The sequence below is a fragment of the Sturnus vulgaris genome, chromosome 2 (genome assembly GCF_052056855.1).
Source record: "Sturnus vulgaris isolate bStuVul1 chromosome 2, bStuVul1.hap1, whole genome shotgun sequence".
Lineage (NCBI taxonomy): Eukaryota > Metazoa > Chordata > Aves > Passeriformes > Sturnidae > Sturnus > Sturnus vulgaris.
The window spans coordinates 47,958,746-47,983,327 of NC_142244.1; the positions used below are offsets into that span (position 1 = coordinate 47,958,746).

The 24,582-nt window shown below is 40.9% G+C and overlaps 1 protein-coding gene across 1 annotated transcript in view; it reads right to left on the reverse strand.

Annotated features, from left to right (window-relative positions):
• Nucleotides 1–5,271: 5,271 nt before the first annotated feature.
• CRYL1 (crystallin lambda 1) overlaps nt 5,272–24,582 on the reverse strand; it is a 50,994-nt gene continuing 31,683 nt past the window's right edge. The window contains exons 6-8 of the mRNA XM_014877648.2: nt 21,491–21,596; nt 9,295–9,401; nt 5,272–7,501 (exon numbers count right to left, since the gene is read on the reverse strand). Of these exons, the coding sequence (XP_014733134.1) occupies nt 7,388–7,501; nt 9,295–9,401; nt 21,491–21,596 (327 nt within the window). The 3' untranslated portion in view covers nt 5,272–7,387. The remainder of the gene's footprint in view (nt 7,502–9,294; nt 9,402–21,490; nt 21,597–24,582) is intronic.

Genomic DNA, 24,582 nt, shown 5'->3' on the forward strand with positions numbered 1-24,582 from the left:
AGCTACATCAGTGAGCATATTTACATCCAACACACATCACTTTTGTGGGGTCTCTGCTTCTCAGGGAGGATGCAAGGAGTTGAAAAGGCAACAGGCAGGAGCCATGGGTTGGAAGAGCTGCCCTGTGAGGCTAAAAAAGGAATTTAATGTCCCACATTACAGGGACTGTGCTGACCACAAGGGTCCTGGTTCTACTGCCCTGTGCCTTCCAGATCCAAACATAAAATCCCTGTGGTCTAAAAAGGCCATCTGCCAATAACTTTGTTTTAAAGCTCACAGAGCAGTGGATCACCAATGATCTCAGCAAGCACCAAGTTGACAGATAAATACTGAGTCAGACATAAAATAGGGAGCAGCTTCATCTTGGAACCTATCATGAGATTAAGTTGGAGAAGTCAAACATTGCTGTCAACAGAGAAGATTAGGAAAAGGCTGTGTTTGGCACTCTTGCACCTGCAGCACACAGCACTGTCCTGGGAAGAATGTGAGTCAGAGGAGTTTCTGTCAATGGGCATCTGGGCTGTGCCTGTGGAACTGCAATGGGAATGGCCAAACACACCCTTGAGACACCAGCCATGATGAAACAGGGTCCAGATGGCCAGACCCAGAGTTTGGATCCAGTCTACTGTGTGAGAATAATCAGTATTCACCACAAAGAGTTTGTTTGTAGAGGTTGGAGTGGGAGGTTGGTACAACATCTGGGTAGCAGTTAGTCCCCACATGTAGCTTTGAAATAAAAGATGATCCTCTCAGCAGCTGAGAAACATCAGTAATAAAAGGTCACCAGAATAAAATAATGTGGAAAGAGAGGTGGATGGTGAATGGAAAATTCGAAGGAAAGCTAAAAAAAAGGAAAAAGAAGAAATACAACAATTCATAGAATATACCCATATGGCTACATGAGCTTGGAAATCATGCAAAGGATCACAAATTTTTTAAAAAATGGCTAGTAAATACAAAGTTTTGCTTCCCTCAGAGAAACTTCTTGAGGCAATGCACACTAAAAGGATGAGAAGCAACCAGAATAACACTGTTCCAGTGCCACTATTGAAAATAAGCTCATTGAATGTTGCCAAAAGTAAGAGATAGTTGTGATGTTAATGCTAAACAAACCACTCTTCCCATGGTAGCTGGGTTTTATTCAGTTCTGGTCTTTGTGCTTTACCGTCATAAACAAAGTGATCATGTGTTGTTCTAGAAGTGTTTCAATATCGCTTTAATTAGGCAGCTTACAAATTATCTGGTTTTTAAATTACTCACAAATCATGAGCATGGTCATGTTAACGCCCTCCTTGTAGGCTCCAGTGGTGATCACCTCTACCTTTTAACACAAATTTCAGAATCTTTGACACGACCAGCGGAGGAAGGTCCTGCAACAACACACTTGGCAAAAGAGCCCCCATGCTGCTGACAGACGAATATTTACCTCATGGAAAGTTCTCCAGCTTTCCTCAGAATGAATTAATGCCATCAGGTAGATGGCAGCTGGCAGTAACACACATCAGTGAAAATCAGAAAAGCTGCAGCAGGGATCACAGAAAAGAGCTTGGACAAGCACAGCACCAGGGCAGGTAGGTATCAGCTATCACAGGTAAACTGTCTTAAAAGGAAAAAATTGATTTTATAGGTGAATAGTCCAAGTTTGCTAGCCTGGAAAATGGGTAAATGAGGATGAGCTGTTAACATCCATTTCCAGCTCTGCAACAGGCTGTGGCTGGCTTCCCAGGAGCTGGGCAGACTGGCCTATACAGGCAGTACAGCCAAAAGCCCTTTGCTACAGAAACAGGGCAGCGAGCCATGCTGGAGGCCAGCACAGAGTGATCTGGCCTAAGAAAGAGAACAAACCCCAGGACTGTGGGCAAGGCTGCCCACATGACCTGTTTACTGACCTGCACCAGCATGGCCAGCAGCAGCGTGTCTGAGCAAAGTCCTTTTGGTGACAGACAAGAAACTCACCCACAGCTCACAGGAGAGGTGGCAGCTGGAAATTACACTTTATTTTGCTCTTCACAGGCATGGGACAGGACTGCCAACAGGGTGGACATGGCAGTAACTACCCGAGGCTACAGTCAGTGGCCACTGTCTGGACAATTGTTCACAGGACATTTTATGGCAGCACATTCCAGAGGAGTCTGGACTGTACTTTTTTAAGAAGAAACTTGAAACCAAAAGCTACATTCAGATGCAGTAAGCACTGTTTACAAAGTGCAACAGACATGCACCTACCTCACTTTTACTGATGATTAAATATGTTTGCATTATTCCCTACATACTGGCTTTCCCTTATAATAAGCTATTAGGATACTAAGATCAGATTAAATCTGATTTTATTTGCCATAATATAAACAATACCTGCATCTTCGTAAGAGAAATTGTAGTCTCTATTTTTCTCTCCAGTCGTTTATTATATCCTTATTTTTAATAGCTTTTGTTTTGTAAATAATACACTGGAGTAGTATGAGTTGTCTCAGCAATTGAAGCTATATTCAGACTTCTGATATCACCCTTTACTATGTACGGATACAGATACTGATAGAGATGAGAAGATGTTTGTAGTTAACTTTTCTTTCTAAAGAAGGAAAATTGAAAGCAAATGGAAACATTTCTGGTTTGTAGAAGTACAAAATGTGACTTCATGCTTTCCCATAAACTTCAGTACAGCATGGACAACAGGCACTGCTCATTCCATGAAACACCTGGCTATGCAATTTTCTGTCTCCAGTAGCCTGTGTGTTTGAAATGGCACAATTACATTTTTACATTAATGGCACAATTACATGTTTCCATTACTGCACGGCTTTAAATTGCATTGCTGAGTAATATCAAAAAATCTGGTTTTGTGGTTGCAGGGTGCTCTGGAATGGGGGAAACTACACACTTCTGTGACTGCTGCCTTTGTGTAACACTGGCAATTCCAGAAATATGTTTTTAACTGCACAGAAATACTTCCTATATTACTACTAAGGACTTAGTATGCAGATTTCACCCATGAAATAGGGCTTATAAAAAAAAAAAGCTCCACATCAACACAGCTTGCAATAAAGCTGACTCATAAACAACAACCTCATTTTTTTTCAGTAATATCAGAGTCACAGTGAGGATTTTTTAGCCTCATCACTTTCTCCTTGGGCTGCCAAAAAATGCCTCCATTGTTTTCCTTAGGAGCATTATCTGTTTAAGCAGACTAAGAACAAGCAGCCCTGTCTTGATGCGAAACGTAGGTACCGTTATGGTATTGGAAAAATTAGTGCAAGACCTGATGTCAAAGTTTAAACACATCGTGAATGGAAAGAAGGGTTTTCACTGTGTTTTAAATTACAGAGCCTTTTTAATGTTTTCCATTGGAAAACATCTCCACTGTGATGACACAGAGGTGTTGGACCCTCATGAAGGCCTTGGGCAGTCTGTTAAAACTACAACAGTGTCATCATCTAGGCTTAAGCTAAACAGATTATTCTCAAAAAATGAGCAGCTACCAGTCCATAGATAACTTCCTTTAAGTGATGTGCTCTAAGCTGCACCCCTGCTTAGCTCTGAATAACATGCTGAAGGGAGGAACTCCTTTCTCTTTCTGAAATCACAGAAAAGAACAGAAAGAAATCCTTGGCTGTTGGCTTGGTACATACAAATACTTATCAAATCAAATGTGAGTTTTCCCCCGAGGTCAGTTTTTGTCTTTCCACTCTGCAACAGCACCCACATGTGCATGCACACACACACACAGAAGATTGAGGGAACAAAGCAGATGAGCAGACAGCTGGAGCAAACATATTCATTTACACTTGTTTGCTCTAAATAGATCCAAATGAATTTGTGAAACATTGCCCTTGGGCCTGGTAGGCTGCTGAAAGCAGAAGACCATTTGGTTTTCCTCCTGACACTTCCAGTAATTGTTAGGTTCCCAACTGCTGGGCTCCTCTTCTCACAGAGAGCTCCTGTCCTGTCTCCATCCCTGCAAAGGATGCAAGGGCATCACAGTTACAGGTTCTCAAACACCTTTTTGTAACTCCATACTATGGCAATGCAATCCTGACATGGAACTATACAGGCACTGGAAGCAGATCTCATCTTTTGAGAAACTGAGACTGATAATGACATCAACTTTGTCTCAAAAGGATTTTTTTCTGTTTTTATACAAGCACCGCAAGCACTTCTCCTGCTTCCCTAATGAAGCCCAGTTCACTCTTTATCTAAAAGACTGTATAGATAGGATAACACAGTTTAATACCATTCCAATTGGAGAATAGTGCAATCAGAAATATGCTCACATTTTAACTTTCAAACTTATCATGACTTAACAGAAGAATAGAGAAACAACTACAGTTGTTAGGGAAAGTAAATCAATAAAGCTGCTTTGCAAGCTTCAAAGTACTCCATTACACTCAGAGATTTAGGAAACAGGTATTGGAGACTTCCCTCAGTGAAACAATTGTGTATTTCCCTGCATCTGTCCTTTCTTCCTATCTCACACATAATAGATGATTTCTTTTCAACAGTATTAAATCAAAGGCTTTGCTATGAACATACTGGACACTGCTTCCAGCAAGCAGCAGTAACTTACAGTAAAATACATGCAACAAGGAAAACAATAAATATAAAATTGGTGAAATAGAGACAAACACAGTGCAACAAAAATAGCTTTAGAAAATTCTATAGGTATAACCTGAATAAAAAAATAAAGAATTTTAAAATTGCGTAAAAAAGAAACCACAAGATAAATTATTAAAAAAAACCTCATAGTTTACTATAAAATAGTTACTTGAACATTTAACTACTGCTCATTCTTTGCCAATCAAACAAAATAAATATTTGACTGTGTCTAGAGCAACATTTCTGATGCAAAATTATCCAGAATCAAATAAAACTCGAAATCAGGAAATGCAGACCAGGAGGAAGCCTGAGAGGTCTCTGCTGTAACCTCCTGCTCAACGCAAGTCTGAGGTCAGGCCAGGCTGCTCAGGGCTTCATCCAGTCAGGACCTGAAAACCTCCAGGCTGGGACACTACACCACCTCTGTGGACAAGCTGTGCCTCTGCCTGGCATGCCACTCATGGGGCAAAAACTGTCTCTTGGAGGCTGGAACTCCTATGCAAATGTCAGCTAAAATACAGTTTTTGTCAAGAATCTTCCCCCTCCTCAGCTTATAGCTGTAAACCTGTGTGGGAGCTGATGCTCCAAGGTAAGATCTGCTGGAACCCTGTGGAGCAGCTGCTCACTGTACAGAAGTGCTCTGTCTCTAAAGCATCAATCACACTGGAACACACAAGTTAATACCTTCCTCATTAAAAAATTTTATTAATAAGCAAATAATAAAGACAGCAGCAAATAGTTCATGACATGATCAAGTTTATAAAAATCTCTGCAAGCTAATTAGTTATGACATTGTCATATGCCCACAAGAAAAACAGGTCAAATCTTGAAAGTAATCAGAACCTTCTTCAGCCTTGTCTGAAATGCAAAACCATACACAAAATGAAGAAATCAACCTCATAATTAATTTACTATTGCTTAGTAAGGCTTCAGGAGTGAGGACTGACCTCTCAGATATCTAAATGCAGGTTGGGCCAGTCACTGTGGCAATAAAAAACAAGAGAAGAAACATGAAAATTTTAAGTATTGAGATAAAGTAATAATTTGAGCTTATAAACTTCCTTTTTACTCCACTGATTATAAAGAAGCACAGGCCAACCTCTGCACTATGCCTCCCATCCTATGTTTTACATCCAGAGATGTATTCTTGGCCCACCACTTGTGTTGAGCAATACGAATTATCTTACATCTCTTTTACTGTGACCTAACCACAAGTAAGTGGGTTTGGTATATTCATGCAGACATTTCTGTTAAGCTCAAAATAGTAACTAGTAAGGTTACAGTTTTACGAAACAACAGCTTGTTTGTGTACTGCATCCTCTATAAAAAACACATGAGAATTAGTAGAATGACAGCTTAAAACTTCTGCATCTGTACCATGAAGTTACATGACCAGCTAGCACAAATTCAGAACTGCATAATTCAAGCAGGGGGGGTGCAATCCACTGTTTCAAGTTATTCCTACTATCTGCATTAACAGTAATGCCCCAAGGTTCCAGCTAAGATCAAAGTCCAGCTATATTACAGAGTTCAGATGTTCATAGTAACACTTTGCAGTGGACCAAAACATGCCACTGCAGCACCTGAGGTTGATCCTACTTCCAGGTGTATCCTATGTTTTTCTCTGTGGAGGTGTTGCACCTCCTGAGGGAAGGGCAGCAGTAAGGCATAAATGCTACATCTAAGTCACTGCATCTTTCCTTCTCTAGGGGACCAAAAGAGCAGATCTCAGAATCATCGAATGGCTTGGGTTGGAAGGGACCCTAAAGATCATCTAGTTCCAACTTAGATATCTGGGTTCCTTCAGTTACAGCTGTTACATTCACTACAGCTGAGTCCTAAAGAAGCAGATCTTGCTTCAAGCAATGTATAAAACAGACATAGCAGCAGAGAGGTGAACTGGTTTCTCGAGATCATTCAGAAGGTCATGGAGAAAGCCCAGACAGATGCTTCCCAAACCAGCTACTAAATCCAGATCTCTTATTTCCCACAGACAAGTCATAAAATCGGGCACATACTTATGCAGCAATGCCAAGAGCCAGCATCAAACATCAGTGAGCAAAGCCATGGGCTCTCAAGTGCATGGTCTTGAAGACCAAGTAGGTCTCTGGTAAGTCTTACAGAACCAGGGGGAGGGGATGAAGGGGGATTTCTGCTCTATTTACTCACATTTAGATCACTGTACAGGTACAGAAGTGCCAAGGGGAGGGAAAGGAGGAGCAGTTCTTTCCCCTACGTGGTGAAACAGTAACAGATACAAACTGAAGTGACCCTTAACTGCTGCTCAGGTCTCAGTTCACTGTTGGGTGAATCCACGCTTTGCTCAATACAAGCTTCTCCTATCTGCAGTCACTGCTTTACAAATTAACCTCACTGTCACAGTGACTGGTGGGGGAGGGCTTATTTTCTCCTGTGACAAACAGTTGATGTTTGCCTGTTTCAGATCCCTGCATTAGTAAATATTGTTCAAGTGCTGAATTCCTAAGCAAGTTGAAAAATGCATTATTCAAAACATGATTGTGTTCCTGCATTGCACAATATTAATGTTGCTAAAGCTACTTAACGCTTACACATCTAATGCATTTGTATAGTAATTTGATAAATTTTAACTGAACTTTTCAATAACTGTTTCTAGTCATTCGTGAATTTGGCAAATTTGGACCAAATGTTTCATTGGTCTCCATGTGCATATATCATTGGTTGCCCATTCAGTCTTCTCTTCTGCATGACCAAAAATTCCTGCTTTTTTATGAAGATCTGCTCTTCATTTGGTCTCTCCTGTTAAACAAGGTGCACCTCAGTCAGATTTCATTTGTGTTTTCAGTTTGGCAAGCCCGATGAGACATTCATCTCTCCATTTTCTCCTGGCATCCAGGACTTTTGGAACAACTGGAATTTTTTCAGAAAGTGCCTGGAAGAGAAAATTTAAGATGACTAAATTTCTCATTCTGAGTGAAAAGCTTTTCACCAGCACTTTTTTCCTGCTTTCCCTGTGTCAGACCAAGTCACCATCCACACAAACTGCAATTTCAGCTATCATAAGAAATGGGTCACTAATTCTTTACATGAGTGCCTGGAAAGGAACCAACCTGTATGTGAATAAAATGCTCCCCCACTTGGATAAGGTTATCCTGAATGTCACAATGAAGATGACTACAGAAACAACAAAGCATCAGTCTCTTCCCTCATTTTCCTCCACACAGTCACTGTCTAGTCTCTTTGATAATAATCTTTTATTAAGTAGAAAGGAGACAACCTGGCCATTTATGTTGCTGAAAAGATGTTCTGAACCAGATTCCTGTGTGTGGTTCCCCATAACTGCAGTGAGGGATATCATGTTTATAAAAACACTTTATCTTAATAACACCAGGTGTAATAAAAATGACAGGGGAAGACACATAGCAAGCTCAGGGAAAAAAAGTATTTCTGAGTGCAAAATCAAAGTTGTCTTAGACGTGCCAAGGAAAAAAAGTTGTTTTGAGAGTGAGATAGAGACCACAAGGTCTTCTTTGCCAAAATAGGACCTGAGGGCTTAGGCTTAAAAGCAAGTGTTGAGAAACTGGGTAAAACCTGGACCTGCTACCAATGACTGGCAAGCTGCAGTCACTCCAGAAAAAAAATCAGACGGAGGGATGGAGGAGTAAGATAAGAAATGTTTAATGATTTACTCTAACAGAGAATCCCTGCAAGCCCATCTTTGGCACTGAAGACTGAAGATAATAAAGAGACACAGAAGCAGATGTTGAAGTGCAATCCAGCCTTCTATGAAGAAAGCCAAACCGTTTCATACCAATTAAAAGCTTCTGATTTGAATGACTCCAAAATTATTATTGATTATTATTATAAGTAGTCTATGTTATTTAAGCATATAAGAATATCTTTCCTCAAAATGCACTAACATAAATAGGAACACAAAATGCTGTCTTCCAGACGGGCTGCCTCTGTATTTGGAATTAATCTCTGACAGCTGATCAGAAATGATTCAACGCCTACGCATATTCTTTAGTGAATCATTAAAAAAGGCACCTTTGAGGAGGCAGAGTTAGGAAATTACAATACTTCAGTTGATTCCTATGGTCATTCAAAATGACTACGTAGTGAGTATAAACAAATTCTTGGCTTAGAAATGTTAATATATAAACTAGATCCCAATCCAGAACAGCACTTAAACACATTTTATCTTTAAACATGCAAGTAACCTTACCAGACTGCTCACATGTTTATCTTAAACACATATTTGCACACATTACAAACTGGAACTCTGGTTTGTAAAGTATAAAAAGAACACCCAGAAGAAAAAAGGTTTACACAGGAAGATGGAGTAGAAGGAAGACACAAGAAGAATATTCATGTAGGAAAGGAGGCTGAGCATAATATGATATGAGGAGGGAAGTGGTAAGGAATAGCATGGAGGATTAAATAACCCATAACCCACAGTTGTTAGCAACTGACTCATCTGTCTAGTAATAATGTTACTGGTAATAATGGGACTGCTAGGTCACTTTCCCATGATGTATTGTCCAAGTGCTTTCAAAAGGGACTCACAGCCATGCTGTACTGATCTTTTCTCTTAAAAGTACACATTCACACAACAAATACAGACTACAGATACCTCCAGCAGTAAACTGAAATAGTACAAATGTTAAAATAAGAACTAAAGTTCTTTGTTCTGAATGTCACTGTTTTTCTCAACTCCGTATTTACCTGACTGACTTTCTGCGCAGTTTCACCTGAAAATTCTGGAACTGGCCCAAAGGTATTCAGAACAAGTCTCATTCCTTCAGCGTATCTTTCACAATAATTTGAAACACCTGAAAATAAGAGTGAAAAGTTACATTTCAACAGAAATTCCTAGTTAAAGTCAGTAACGCTGCCTGTGCTTAAACATTGTCTTAAATCCGAGACCCAAAAAATGGTCTGTTCTTATGATTAAGACACCTAACTGTCATCAAGGAAAAATGGATTCTATCCACCCCATTTCCATTAAGGTTCACAGAAAAATTATTTAGGACATGCATTTGCATTGCAAAACCAATGAATGTCACACACCAGCAGGTAATGCTGTGTGAGGGTGTAGTGCACAACTACAAATATACCTGTGCTGTGTTCCTTGTGACCAGAAAGCTTCCCTGACCAGGGTCCATGAGGAGAGTGCTCTCACCTCTCCTCCCACTCAGTATGTGTCATATCTTGAAGCATTCCTGTCATTATTTTTATTTATTAATCTGGAGTGTATCAAGAACAATCAAGAACAACATGGCTCAGGGGCAAAGTGTCAAAGGCATGGAAACACAGACGGCCTCCAGTGAAGGAAAAATGCTAAAGGAGGAACAGATGGATCTTGCAGATCAGTATCTTGCAACCCCTAACTGGGGTTAGAGACAGAGATTTGGAAACCTCTCTGATGGTTGTGCACTTCTAGGAGGAGGCAGGATTCACCTGACAAAGCAGAGAAAAGACATCTTTGCCAAAATCCTGGCCCATCTGGTGAGAAAAACTTTGTATCAGGAGCAGCTGAGATGTGTGGGGATGGCTCACACAACTGGAGAGATTCACACTGCAGGAAAGACAAGGAGGGGATGTGTTCCATCTGTAACAGGGCAGCTCAGATCTGTGGAGCTATTCCACGGGAAGGACGACTGGCTGACTGAGAGCCTGCAGACAGGCCAGTAAAGCACAGCATTCAAGAGCAGGAACAGTCCATCCTGATATTCAGGAAGACAAGTACATGTATCAAGATATTTGCTTGGATGAGCTCCAGTGCAAAAAGATGTCATACAGCAGGTGGAAGGGGGTACAGCCTGTAAAGAAGAAATTAAAAAACACCACCTAGGCATGTAGCAGTCAAGAAAGCCAAAGATCAACTCCGGTTGAAACTTGCAAGGATGTCAAGGGCAACAAGAAGGACTTTTACTGTTAGTAGCAGCCCTTATTGTTACTAGCATGCCCTTGCAAGTCTGCTTTCTTCTGTACTTTAAACATTAAGTCAGTCAATGTATCAGTCATCATGAGATCTTCAGATGACTCAAGGCAAATATTGCACCCATCTTCAAAAAAGGTAAAAAAAAAAAAATCAATCAATAAATCAGTTAATCTCTCTTCTGTCCCTGAGAAAATCAAGAAGCAAAGAAAGAAAGAAATCTCTTGAAAGAAATTCCTAGACATGGGAATGAGCATGTGATTGTGACAATCAGCACCTAGTCTCCACTGGGTACACCATGGTGTAAATCATGTCTAACTGATTGCCTTCTGTAATTAAATAATTGTTTGTGAAAAATAGGAAAGTAGTGGGTAACATTTATCTCAACTTTAGAAAGGCATCTGACATGCTCTTTCATTATATTCTTGTATCAAAGTTAGGATATTAGGGTCTGTCTGTTTGGACAATTAGATGGACAAAAAGGGGTTGGACACGTAGGCTCAGATGTAGTGGTTAATGGATTGCACTCCACCTGCAGGCCAGCAAAAATGGAGTATTGCAGGAACCTGTCCTGAGACCTGCACTGCTTAACAAAACATGCTCATAATGTTTGGGAATAGTATCAAATTGGGTAGGAGTGGGAGCTAGAGGAGTATGGACTAGCTGATACATTGAAGGGCAGGACTCCCATTAGAAAGGTTGGAGGAATTAGCCAATATAAAACTTTAACAACGACATGTGCAAGATCCTGCACCTCAGAAGGAAGAGCTCCTTGCAACAACACTGGCTTGTGAATTCTAAGAACTCCTGGCAGTGGCAGGCAGCAAGCTGCACATGAACCAACAGTCTGCCCTGGCAGCAGAGAGGGCCAACAGCCTAGGCTGTGTTAACAGACTGAAGTTAATTAACAGTAGACTGAAGGAAGTGATTAACACTCTTTACTCAGCACTCATTAGAGTGCATCCAGAATACAGCATTCAGTTTGGGATTCCCCAGTAAAAACAAACACTGAAAAAACAGAGCAACTCCAGCAGAAGCCATCAAAACGGTGGTGCCTGGAGCACTTGTCCTGTGAGGAGTGACTGAGTGATCTGGGTTTGTTCAGCCTGCAGGAGAGATGGCTTTGGGAGGAACCTACCAGCAGCTCCCCAGTGCTGCAGCAGAGCCTGTGGGGAGGTCAGTGAGCACACAGAGCCAGGCTCTTTATATCTGTTGGACAGCAGAAGGACAAGGGACAACAGGCACAATTTGATATGAGGAGTTCAGACTGGACACTCAAGCACTGGCACAGGTTGCCCACAGAGGTTGTGCGGTCTCCACCTTTGGGTTTTTTCAAGACTGTATGAAATCCTGAGAGCTTGGTCTGACCTCAGGACATTCACATAGGATTTGTGAAGCTCTTAAACACAGGCCAGAGAACCTGAGAACCAGCTAACTGGTAATAACAGGTAGAATGGCAGTCAGATAGACCTTGGCTGAATTACAGAAAGACTCAGGTTCTATCAATTTCCGTAGGAATCTCTAAACAATTATTGTTGAGGCACTAGAGAGGATGAAATCATAAATACACTGAAAAGAGAAACCAGTCACTTAGCCAGACATATATATCTAGTAGAATTTTTAGTGCTATTAACCACCACATAATCAAGAAAGGATAAGGCAGCCTTTGCCAATCAGGACATCAGGAACTGCACCACAACATTAGATGAGCACTGCTTGTCTGGCAGTAAACAAGGTGACACTGATAAAATCACAGAATCAACTAGGTTGGAAAAGACTTTGAGATCGTTGAGTCCAACCTATCACACCTATGTGGATTATCCTGATGATCACCCCAGATCTGAGACGTTCTGTACATCTACTAAAGGCTTCTGAGAACTATAGAGATTGAAGAATTTTGATTTTTTGAAGAATTTTTGTTAGCTAGTTATCAAAGCAAAGAGGAGAAACATGCAAAAGACAAAGGCAAGCAGTTAGTTACAGTTACCAACTCTTCCATGAAGACTCAGGACATGGTACAGACTGAGAAGTATGAACAAGAACTGCTCGTGGTCTTATCAAACCACAAAATGCAGGAAATATAAAGTGGGTAGGCCTGACTATGACACAAAAGAATGCAAGTCAGGTCAAGAGTCATTAAGTGATCTCTTTTCTCAACAGAGCCCTGGAATGCAATACAGTATGATATCAATACCTTAGAAGTCACACCTATCTAACCCTAAAATGGCTGAGGTTGGAATGAATGAATGGAAACCTCTGACTACTGCCAACTATGTATTATAAATAACACCGCTCACACAGCTCAACACGCCTGAAACCGCTGAAGTACAGAGTTTCTGAAAGGCCTCTGAGGTCAGTAGGAGGATGGAGAACACTCTTGTTTCTGGGTCAAAGAAGAACTTTCAAAGGACAAAGCCTCAAGGGAGTATTAAATTTCCTTCTGCACTCTGAAGTCATGATGACCTTCAGCTAAACAACTGAAAGGACAGAACAGGAGAATATGTCCATGGCGTAACAGCAACGTGGGGAGATTTGAGAGTATTCCACTCTTTTAAAAATGGACTAGAAACATTCTCCAGTATCTGAAGAAAGGGGGAGGCTCTGAGAAAAACAGCAGCCTTATTAAATAGCTTGAACCTGTATTTGGAGCCAAGAGTGTGACAAACAGTATTCCGTCTGTTTCCTTGTGTTATCTACCCATGGAGCATATGCATTCCTAGAATACTACCTGGCACATTCTGGCTTTCCCCAACACAAGAAGGAATGCCAGTTAGTCATACAGGTATATTGGTTTTCTAATGATACAGAAAATTAGCATTTTGCTCAATTTTCTTGATTGACACACAGACAGAAGGACTGACTAGTGGGCTTCAAAACATCCCTAGCAGGAAGTGAGATTCAGGAAGAGAAGCATTACTGTGGGATGTGGAGCAGGCTGTGATATCATCTTATCTCTTCACTGGGGGAAGAAGCAGAGACCACCATTCACTTCCATAATCACTGTGGAAAGGACCACTGGTTATCAGGGTTTTCTGACCAAACCCCACCATTAGCATAAGTGTTTGCCTATTACATTTTAACAGCTGGGCTCACAGACTTTGGCACCCGAAGCCAACCCAGACTGACCTACTGGAGGTATGCTATCCACGTGAGCAATCCTGGGAACCCAAGACAATGCTGTACAAAGACTCATGCACCAGCCACAAGACAGAGATAGTTACATGCACCTTGCTCATGTGAGCTTTGTCTTCTAACAGTGAGGAGTCTGAGCAAAAGTGTTCCCACATCATGCAACATCACAGAATGTTCCCAGATGCAGAAGTAGAAATGTCTGAGGCAGAAGAGTGCAGATTTATTCTGCCAGCAGCTGTTGCCAGCTGAACAATGACAAAATTTAAAAAGGCAGCTCAGTCGAATATAGCAATTCAAGCAAATCCCCACGAGCAACTGGCAACAGAAGGACTGGTAAACTGAGTAGTGTCAGTTACCAGTTATTCTGGTGTTTACCCGGCTGACACAGGTCCATGACATTTAGACCAAATAGTTTAGATTTGGTGCTTTTCCAAAAGTCAATGGGAACCTTTCAAGCATCTAGCAAGTTTGTGCAATAATACCACAGATTTTAATTGTGGTAGTCATGAGAAGGTAGAATAGAAAACTGTGCACCAGAAATCTTTTTCACAAGCCTCAAGTGCATTAGTATCTTGGGAAAGCTGAATGCTGGGATATGGCTGAACCATTTACCTGCTGAGTATGAACTCCTGAGCTGGACATGGCCTTTAAAGCTCACTCAGCCAGCTAAACCTGGAAATCAAGCTCCTACTGGCAGTTCACTTACTACTTCAATGAATCAGAACAATTTCTGAGTGGGTGTAGTTGATCAATGCAGCAGAGACATGCCAAATACAGGCTGGGTAAGAATTCACCCACTGCTTGTGATGTCTGAATGAAAAGAAGCCTTACACAATATCAGCAAAAGAGGAAAAAGTGAAAAAAAAGTTAAGGGTCTAGAGAAGAGCAGCAGCATTAGTACAGCTGATCTCAACATTGTGGCTGACATGGTAACATATGCTGCAGGGGGTGGGCACTGCAAAATCTTTCAAGTCTCAAGTGAAGTCAATAGACCAAAAGTTAGAATACGCACAATCTCACTCAAGGATTAAAAAAAATCAATACCTCAAAATTAATAACTTAAGATGGTTCTCCCAGTGTGAAATGCAATTTTAACTTGATTCCAGTAATCAGGATCAACTGGTTGAACGCCTTCTTGAAGCTGCACTTAAATAATGGGAAATATTGCTGAAAAAATTACTTTGCTTTTCAACTGCAAACTCATAGCAAATATGTGACTCCAGGCCTTTAGACTTAGGAGTCCTTTGGTTCAAGGATCTGGGCTATTGCAAAGGTGGATGAGAAGAGCCCTTGGCTGGAGCATAGGGACAAGAAGAAAAACAAATATGACAATCTCTTTAATCCTTGTCGATATTACCCAGGGAACAGCTTAAGCTGGAAGAATTAGTATTGGCAAACAGTGTGAAACAGAAAGGAGCACCTGGGAGATGGAAAAACAGCAAGATGGCAAACAGGGTTGATAAAAACAACCATCTCTCTTTGTGTACCACTGCTGTGCCCACTCTGTGCCTATCTCCAACTGGAGAACAAGAATGACACAAGATGTTCTTGAACAGAGGAAGAAGATGATGGCTTCCTTTTGTCTGTGTGGCTTGCTGGCTCCCTGTCTAAACCTTCACCTTTCTTGTACACACTCACCTCGTCAATGTTGGAGGAAAGAGGCCATGGGAGGAAGCAGGTGTTGCAGCAAGCAACTGAAAACTATGAATACAAAACAGAAACACCTCCAGGGAAGGTAGAAGTTTCCTAAATCTTCCTTCCACCACTTAATTACAGCTATGGCAGGGGGTGAAAAAAGAGGAATGAGTTACAAGAAGTTCTAAGGGGGCAGTATATGCAGAATTATAGAGATGAAAAGGAGAATACTCTATCTTCCTTGAAAATCCCAAATTCTCTCAGCATTTCTGACTTCTACAGTCTAGTTACAAGAATGTGTTACCACAAGCTCGACAAAGGCATTGATTCACAGCTCTTCAGCTGCCCATATGTATCTAGGACACACAAGACTCCAATAATGGAATAAGCTGCTGCTTATTAAGTTTCAATGAGAGTCCAAGCAGTTTCCAAAATGGCTAATGTCCCACAAGAATTTGTTCTAATAGCCACACTTAAGGTTTGCAGATCCTTACCTGAGAACTTGCACTGGTGTGGTGCAAACATGGTTACTGCTGCAATGCCTCTAGTTGCATCATCAAGATGAATACAGTAATGATGAAGGAAAAGGAACTCAGGACAGATATTTAGCTTAGAAACATGCATAAAATGCTTCACTGTCCTGAGAGAAGAAACAAGTGAAGTTCATAAAGAGCACTATGACTGTAGGTAGTAGGAAAAGAGAAGTGAAAACACAACAGTACAAAAAGCAGTATATTCATGTATTATAGTTTGTAAGCATCTTAAAGTATCAGCTTCTTGTATGCTGTCTCATCCCTTTCTTTTCACAAGAAAGACAACAGGCATGAGGGTTCAAGGATACAAGCAAGCAAACTTGGTAAACCAGCCTAGCAAGGCACTGAGACACATGTGAGAGAGAACAAGAGTCAGGAGCAAGTGTCACTGGCATGGACAGGGAACATGCCAAAGAGAGGGTGCTCCACCATACTGAGTATTAACTTGATGACTTTCAACCTGATAAGCAGCATTTTAAGATACTGTAATGACTCAAAAAGAGGAGGCACGATGGTCAAGCGACTGATGCAATAGCGTCAACAATTTGAAAAGACTGGGGTGGGGTTGACTTTAGCACATAAAATCTTAAGAAGAGGCTGCAGTGAAAGATGAGTATGGATGACAACAGAAATAAAAGGCATATTTTAACAGAAAAAAAGGGAACATCATGGAGGAATCTGACATGGTTAGATTACATTCAGAGAAACAAAAGTCCCAAACTTTTTTAATGATAGAGGGATTACATTTCTAGACATTACAGCTCCAAGGGCAACTTTCTAAATGTAATCCTATCTTCATCAAGGGTGTGTCTGAACACAGATGCATGCTCTGAGTTAGGGTGTGAATTGACAGGACGTTTTGTGCACTACATTAATTGCCATATGAATTCACTTACAGCTCTAGTCGAAGAAATACTTGGAACTACACTGAAACAGTGGTAGCACCAAAAAAGTTTTATTTTCCTTGTGCCAGTGTTACCATCTCAACAGCAATGCACAAGTATTCCTGCAGCCCTGCTGTGAGCTGGATCAAGGAACTAAACTGAATCATTATGAACTGCTTGTTTTGTTAGATCAGTTTCAAACTTGGGATGAATTCCTCAGTTTGAGCCACTTGGTAATCATACACATTCTTTCATTAATGCATCAAGATGTGTTCTTTGGGAACCATCTATAATGACTTGAGGAATAAGGCATAAAGAATTCCTGTGCAAAGCCATGTATTCCTTTCAGAAAGCAGAGGGAACTACTTTACACCTAAGAGCCCATAGAAGGAAACTGGTGCACAGAAGCCAGTATTCTGAAAAATTCGTATCTTGACTTATGGCATATAAACTCTTTCATACAGAAAAGACCTGCAGCTCCACACAGGCAAACAGCAGTTCTAGAAGGGCTATAAACTGCCTATTAGGAAGGGAATTGAATCCATGTAAACATGTATGAAATACATGGTGGGTGTATGAAAATTAAAAGGGTTTGTACGATTATATACCACTGTGATACTTCATCTCAGTAGCACCCTCTTACAAGTATCCTGAATTGGGTTGAGATCTTTTATTATCCTAAAACATAACACATAGACTGGACAGAAAAGAAGGCAATCTTCCTTTTCTTACATACTACTACCTTAGAGGTGCTCACACCTGCTGACCAGCTTGCAGTACAAAAGCTCCTGAACTGGGCTAAAGCTTGGTCGGTTCCCTTCAGTAGCACTGAGGAAGTGGCCACAGCAATGGAAATAATCTCTGCTCTTGAACAGCCAGCATATCTGTTTAGAGTAATTCTTAGAAACTACACTTGGCTATGTCTTGCCCAACAAAACAAGTAAAATTTCCTCCCTTTGAACTAGGACTTATGATTCTCCACTCTCCTTTTTGTATTTTGTGCTTTTCACACAGCACAATCATTCTGCTCCTATCATCCAAAACAATTCACCTGGCAGGTACTTCTATGATGAGCAAGTATTCCCACTTTCTGTAAGAGAAACACAATTTGGATCATGAAGACTCATTTCTAGCTTACTGGATATGTGTACTTATTTTATGGGGATCATACATCAGCCCCAATTTCCACATAACTCTATCTATAGATGAATATTATTAATACCTCAGTATGTATGAATATGTACCTATGTATGAATACTTCAGTGAGTGACAGGTAGAATACAATCCTGGAATGGTATTTATATAAATGTGGGACAGAAAACAGCAACGAAGATCTTTCAACCTCCCCCCATCCAGCTCTTCTGCTAATACTGGCAGTTTAGATCAAGTTCCAATTACAGCTCACTAAATAATCTATTAATAAAATAAATGATCTAAGCCAGTTGTGAAATATATATGAAGAACTTTTGCTGCAAACCTGTAAAACACAGGATATGATCATCTAGCCTCTGCTTCTACAGATGATTACTTGCAAGGGCTTAAATATAACCAAGAAATGAGATTTCTCAAGAAACAAGTGATTAGGAGATACAATCTCACTGAGTCTGGACCATCTTCACTGTATTCACAGATTGCCCAGGACATGTACAGGTGGGATGTTGTGTCTGCTAACATAATCCCACAATATTAAACAGGCAAACTGACTGTAGTGAAGTCTACTGATCTTCCTTGTAAAAGACTTAACGGCATTTGTTGTGATGCTGGCATGTGAAATCACACAAGGACAAACTCAAAATCTGAAACAGATATCAATATTAATTTTATACTGAAATCGACAATCAACTTTATATTATTATGCAATTTGAGTATGCTGCTTTCCTCCCCAAAGCAGTTTCCTTCTTGTCTGTTGCAATTCGGTCCTCAAACTGTTGTTGCTGTCTTTGCTCCTTTTAATGACTTGACACTGTCATTTTATTCCATGTTCAAGGCTGTTGGCTCACTGCCACATAGCCAGCATTCCTAATATTCATGCATTGATTAAATGGTAACCTAAAGTGGCCTAGATAATAGGTTTGATAGGATCATTTATGAATATGGAGGAAAGGCTCTAAGAACTAACAGAGGCAAAAAGTGACATTAGCCCACAGGAAGCTCATAGGAGGATCTTGATGTATGCATCCCACAGGGAAAGAAGAAACACTGATCTCAGAAAAAATAATTGGAATCAATTTATTTAAATCCAAACAACAATGTCACATTACCCTAACAAAACAAACAAAAGAAAAGAAAACAAAAGGGACTCTCCCACAAATAACACTATTTTCTCTCACATGCTTCCTTCATCCTTCCTCACTGATTAACAAAGAGTTTAAGACTGTGGGCAATTAATATAGCTGTCAAAAAGAGCAGCTGCTGTGAAGCTGGTAGGCTAATGAAAAGGATAGAGGCAATTTCTTGTATCTACCTCCACTTCCTTCTACTAATAAAAAAAGACAGTATTAGTACAATGCGTAAGAGAAGGTTGTCATAGAATCATAAAGTCACTTAGGTTGGAAAAGACTTCTCAGATCAAGTCCAACTATTAACTCAGCACTGCCAAGCTCACCTACAAACCATGTCCCTGACTGCCACATCCACATGTCCACCTCCAGGGATGGTGACACAATCACTTCCCTGGGCAGCCTGTTCCAATGCTTAACAACCCCTTCTATGAAGAATTTTTTCCTAATATCCAATCTAAACTTTCCCTGGTGCAACTTTATGCCATTTCCTCTTGTCCTATCACTTGTTACCTAGAAGAGCCTAATACCCACCAGGCTGCCCCCTCCTTTCAGGCAGCTGTAGAGTGATGAGGTCTCCCCTGAGCCTCCTTTTCTCCAGACCAAACACCCCCAGCTCCCTCAGCTGCTCCTCACAGCACTTGTGCTCCAGACCCTTCCCCAGCTCCGTTCCCTTCTCTGGACACGCTCCAGCCCCTCCATGTCTTTCTTGCAGGGAGGGGCCCAGAACTGAACACAGGATTGGAGCTGTGGCCTCAGCAGTGCCCAGTACAGGGGGACGGTCACTGCCCTGCTCCTGCTGGCCACACCATTGCTGAGCCAGGCCAGGATGCCATTGGCCTTCTTGACCACCTGGGCACACCCTGCATCATGTTCAGCTGCTGTTTGCCAGTACCCCGAGGTCCTTTTCTGCCAGGCAGCTTTCCAGACACTGCCCCCAACCTGCAGCACTGCCTGGGGTTGTTGTGACCCCAGTGCAGGACCCAGCACTTGGCCTTGTGGAACCTCATCCTATTGGTCTTGACCCATCAATCCAACCTGTCCAGATCCCTCTGCAGTGCCTTCCTGTCCTCCAGCAAATCAACACTCCCACCCAACTTGGTGTCATCCCCAAATTTACTAAGGCACACTTGATCCCTTCATCCAGATCAATGAACATAATAAACAGGACTGGGCCCAACACTGAACCCTGGGAGACACCACTAGTGACCAGCCCCCAGCTGAATGTAATTCCATTGCCCACCACTCTCTGGGCCCAGCTAGTCTTTTACCCAGTTTCTCCTGGAGAATGCTGTGGAAAATGCTGTCAAAGGCTTTACTAAAATTCAGGTAGATTTTCGTCATCCACTAAGCAGATCATCTTGCTTTAGAAAGAGATCAGGTTAGTCAAGCAAATCTTTGGCAATGAAGAGGAGGTCCATATTATTCCACATTATGTGAAGCAATACTGGGCAACCAAACAGAAGTTGGCATTGGCATGGAACTATGAACATAAGTCATCACATGTCCTGACATCAGCAATTTTGATTTAAACTGTCTCTGATGAGAGCAAGAGCCTGAATCACTCTGGGAGCACATCAGCAGGAGCAGCTCTAGACTCAGAGAGTCCTGCAAGTGCAGAAGTGAAGCAATACTTCTCATAATCCAAGTTACTGAACCAGCTGACAAGGTGCTGCTGTGGAAGTGGTTCAGTACACAAGTGTACTGCAGCATTCCCTAAAAGACCCAGCAGCAGAGCAGGAGCCTACCATGTCAGGGGCCACACAAAAAGCAAAATAAAGACACAGCCCATAATAGAAAGCTAGTATTTAGTTCATCTTAATTTTTAAGTTTTTGTCCTTGTTAACATCTTTGCTCAAAGCTTTGTGATGCTGATCCATAATTTTTATTTCATTTTATGCAATTCACTTTTTATTTACCTGGGATTCACATATACTATTCTAAAAACATCTAAAAATGTGCATTAATGATGCATGACAGTTGTCAAACTGTTACTTGACTGCTTTGTCAAGTCAGCTTTGAATGCACAGGATTTTGCTGACAAAAGCAGTTTTATTTCATTCGGGAAATAAGCTTAAAGCACAGCAGGTTTAGGGATATTTACACCATAGCTTTGCTATAAATTCAGCAGCAGGGGGGTACTCACCTATGGAAAGTGATCTTCGTTAACACTGGATTATCAGCTAAACTTTTTCAATAGTTTTACCTGACAGACAGTTCTGCACTATGGCTACAGCAATGTTATCAAAGTATGATGGGATGAATATTGGAAAAAATTTATTACACAGTTACTGTTTTAATAGCTTGTCATCTTCCATTTGATCATTTGTAACAGGATAATCAATATCCATTTCCTTCCATTAACTTCACATTTTAAATAAGTTTTCCTTATCATCACATTAAAAAAAGAGACAAGTTATAGTTGCAGCAATCCTAACCTGTTTGTTACATAACATTTCCAGAGTCTTGTGCAAAGGAAGCCTTTTCTTCATATTTATAACATTTTACACTACCTACCTTCTGCATTAAGATGCATGGTTTCCAGAGGTCCAATAAATGCGTATCTCATCCCCAATCCATCAGACATCACAAGGTCTAGATCAGTAGGAGATATTACTCCTTCCTAAGCAGCAAAATACAACAGGAAGAAAGACTGGTGAATGTTTGCTTTCAATGCAAAATTTCCCAGTTTTTGTATACAATTAAAAAATTTAGACAAGCAATAAAAACTAAGGCTAGAAATAGCAGTTAAAAGATTGCAAAGAGGAAAACACTTCTGTTTGCCAGAAATGTCCATCTATTGTGCAAACCTTCCTGTGGTAGAGCATAAGCAGTCACTCATATCTCTAGGACTGTACTTCATAGACCCAGAAACAGAGAATTGGAGAAGAAAGCAAGCACAACACTCTTAATAGCACATGGCCAAAAGAGTTTATATCAAATCCAAGTACCATACCAACCCTTTTAAATTTGGAATTTTGGCTAAATGTTACATCTCCCTTCATATTCTCTTAGTTCTAGATTTTTGGACAGAGTCCCAGTTAGCAGAATGGTCGTGCACCAGTGGGTACTGCTCCTGAGGCCACCTGCAAAAAAGGCTGGGTCCAAACATGCAGGCAATGCAGTTGCCACTCCCTCCCACAAAACTCACCAAACATTCAGCATTCCCAGCCTCAACCTGCCCAGGGTTCTCGAGTTCACTGCCAGCCTCACATCTCAAGAGCTGGCAGGATATAGAGCAAGCAAAATGAAGCATTTCTCGTGTTAAAAGTTGAGCATTGCTATTCCACCCACATGTAGCACTTACAAGAAAGCCAATGCCTTCATCAGGTTGAGGCAAGCACAAAAAGGCTTGTAAAAAATTATTCACAGCTCTTTACCTGGACAGATTTACTTGAGAAGAACACTATTTATTACATGAGGTATTTTTCCACCTACCAGAAAGATATGAATTAATGAAGACTTGTTCTAACCACTTTCATCAGATAAAGCTTGGTTTCAAGAATTCGTCCTCTTTATTCTCAGAGACATGAAAACATTTCTTTCTGGGTAGGAAGGTGGAAGAGATGCTGAACTGCTTCTAATTATCTTTTCACCCTACTCTGAGGTGCTTGGCCTACTCAGCGCCTCTTCCTTAACAAGCCCCTTTAAGCTTCAGAATACTCATACTCATTTACTCATCTGCTTGGACAAAACCACATAATTTTCTTTTAAATTTCTCTCTTGCAGGGCCTTGTCTGAATGCCCCTTTGTATCACACAGTCATGGGCTAGAGTTACGGGCACGGACAGCTCTTCTGATCTGTAGCAGACATTGACATCTGAGCTAGACATCTAGACTCTATTTATAATCACCAGGGAGGAAAAGGAAATCAGCATCCTAAAGCAGGCATCTAGAGTAGGTAAGATGAGCTGTGTCCTAGAAGGACCTAGTTCTCCTCACTGATTGAAAGATGAGTAAGAAGGTTAGATATCACTGTCTACATTTTCGATATCCCATCTTAAATGAGCTGAATCTCACCCACAGTGTCTTCCTGTGTCCATCATTTACATCATCTACTTCTACTTTAAAAGAAACTTAAAAGCCACAAATCAACATAACTTCTACAGATGGCCACAGACATCGAGTTTCATAATCTCAGGCTTAAACTGAGACTTTTTATAAGACAACCTCAAGACTCAACCTGTTAGTAGGCATTGTTCTATCAAAACTAAGCCTGTTTGAATCCCTGTTGTAGAACTCTACCTTGAAAGCACTGACATAATTATTAAGATCTATGTACCATATATGGAACACAGTTCTCCTAACAATTAGCCATAAAATGGCAGGGATAAGAAAGCATTATTTTCTTCAAATTAAAGCATAGACATGGTAAAGCAACTCATCTAGAGGCAGATAGAAAGCTCTGCATAAATACAGTTTCTGTTAAAGCATTTTCCCCTGACATGGCAACACAACTTCTCTGAACAACATCAGCAAATTCAACAAAAGTGTTCTTCTGTTGGGAGTGCTTCATCCAAACAATGAGTTGTGCTGGTAAAGCTGTGCTTGATGAGTGGTCCCCCCCTGCCCCCACCCGTTTGACATGGATTTGTGGACAAAAGACTAACCACAAATTCCAGACAAGCATTTGAACCACAGCAGCAGTTAAAAACTGTAAACATAATGTTAAAAGAGTTAACAGACTCTTGAGGCACTTCAGAATCATTGCAAATTAATTTCCAAATTAATAACTTACTTTCTTTGAATACCCTAGTCCTCAGCTATTATTCTGATATTTGTAGACCTGGTGCCCTCAGAATTACAAGATGAGTGCTTTGCTCTTGGCCTTATGACTATAGCTGCAATTCGATGTTTACAGCTGCTAAAAGGCAAAAATTGTTGCTACCAGAAGGAAGCCATGACAGATCCCTTCAGCTGAGGGATACAGTGCTCTATACAAATAAGCTCAGCTTCTTCCTGTCGAAAAGACCCTCCTAAAGAAAAGCTTTTTACTTCTTCTCTTCATAAATTAAGAGCATACAAATGATAAACAAGTTAGACCTTCCTATCCTAGGGAATAATTCTCCTCCCCTTTATGATAAGGAGATCATAAGTTGGTGGAATGATTCACCAGGCTGCAAGGTTAGCAAGGTGTCTTCAACAAAGACTGGAGTTTATGCTAAGAACTAAACAAGAAAGAGCACCTATCCGGTTTCACTAAGTGTAGGTGTGAATCTTCCCAAGGGGATTTTTCATCCTGGAGTACCCTTCTGGTAAACTTCTGCCTCCAGCACTTGTCAGAGGGAAGAGGAAGCATGTTAAGAGTTCACTAGAAGCTCTGAGAGCTACAAAATTAAGAGTTAAAATAAATTCCAGCAAAATCCTCAGTGATCCCAATGGCAGTCAAATTGCAAAATCTAGACTATCTCAGAATCCTCCACACTTCTTATGACAACATTTATATATCACAATCTCATTTCCCTAGAGATTTTACCTCCAGTGATACCACAGGATTATCCTACTGAGCCCCTGGTACTTTATTAGTGCTCCTCCCTATGCAGGGACATTTTTCACATTTCCAGAAACCTGTGGTGGTTCTGCAGTCTCCAGCATTAGGCTCTGACCCA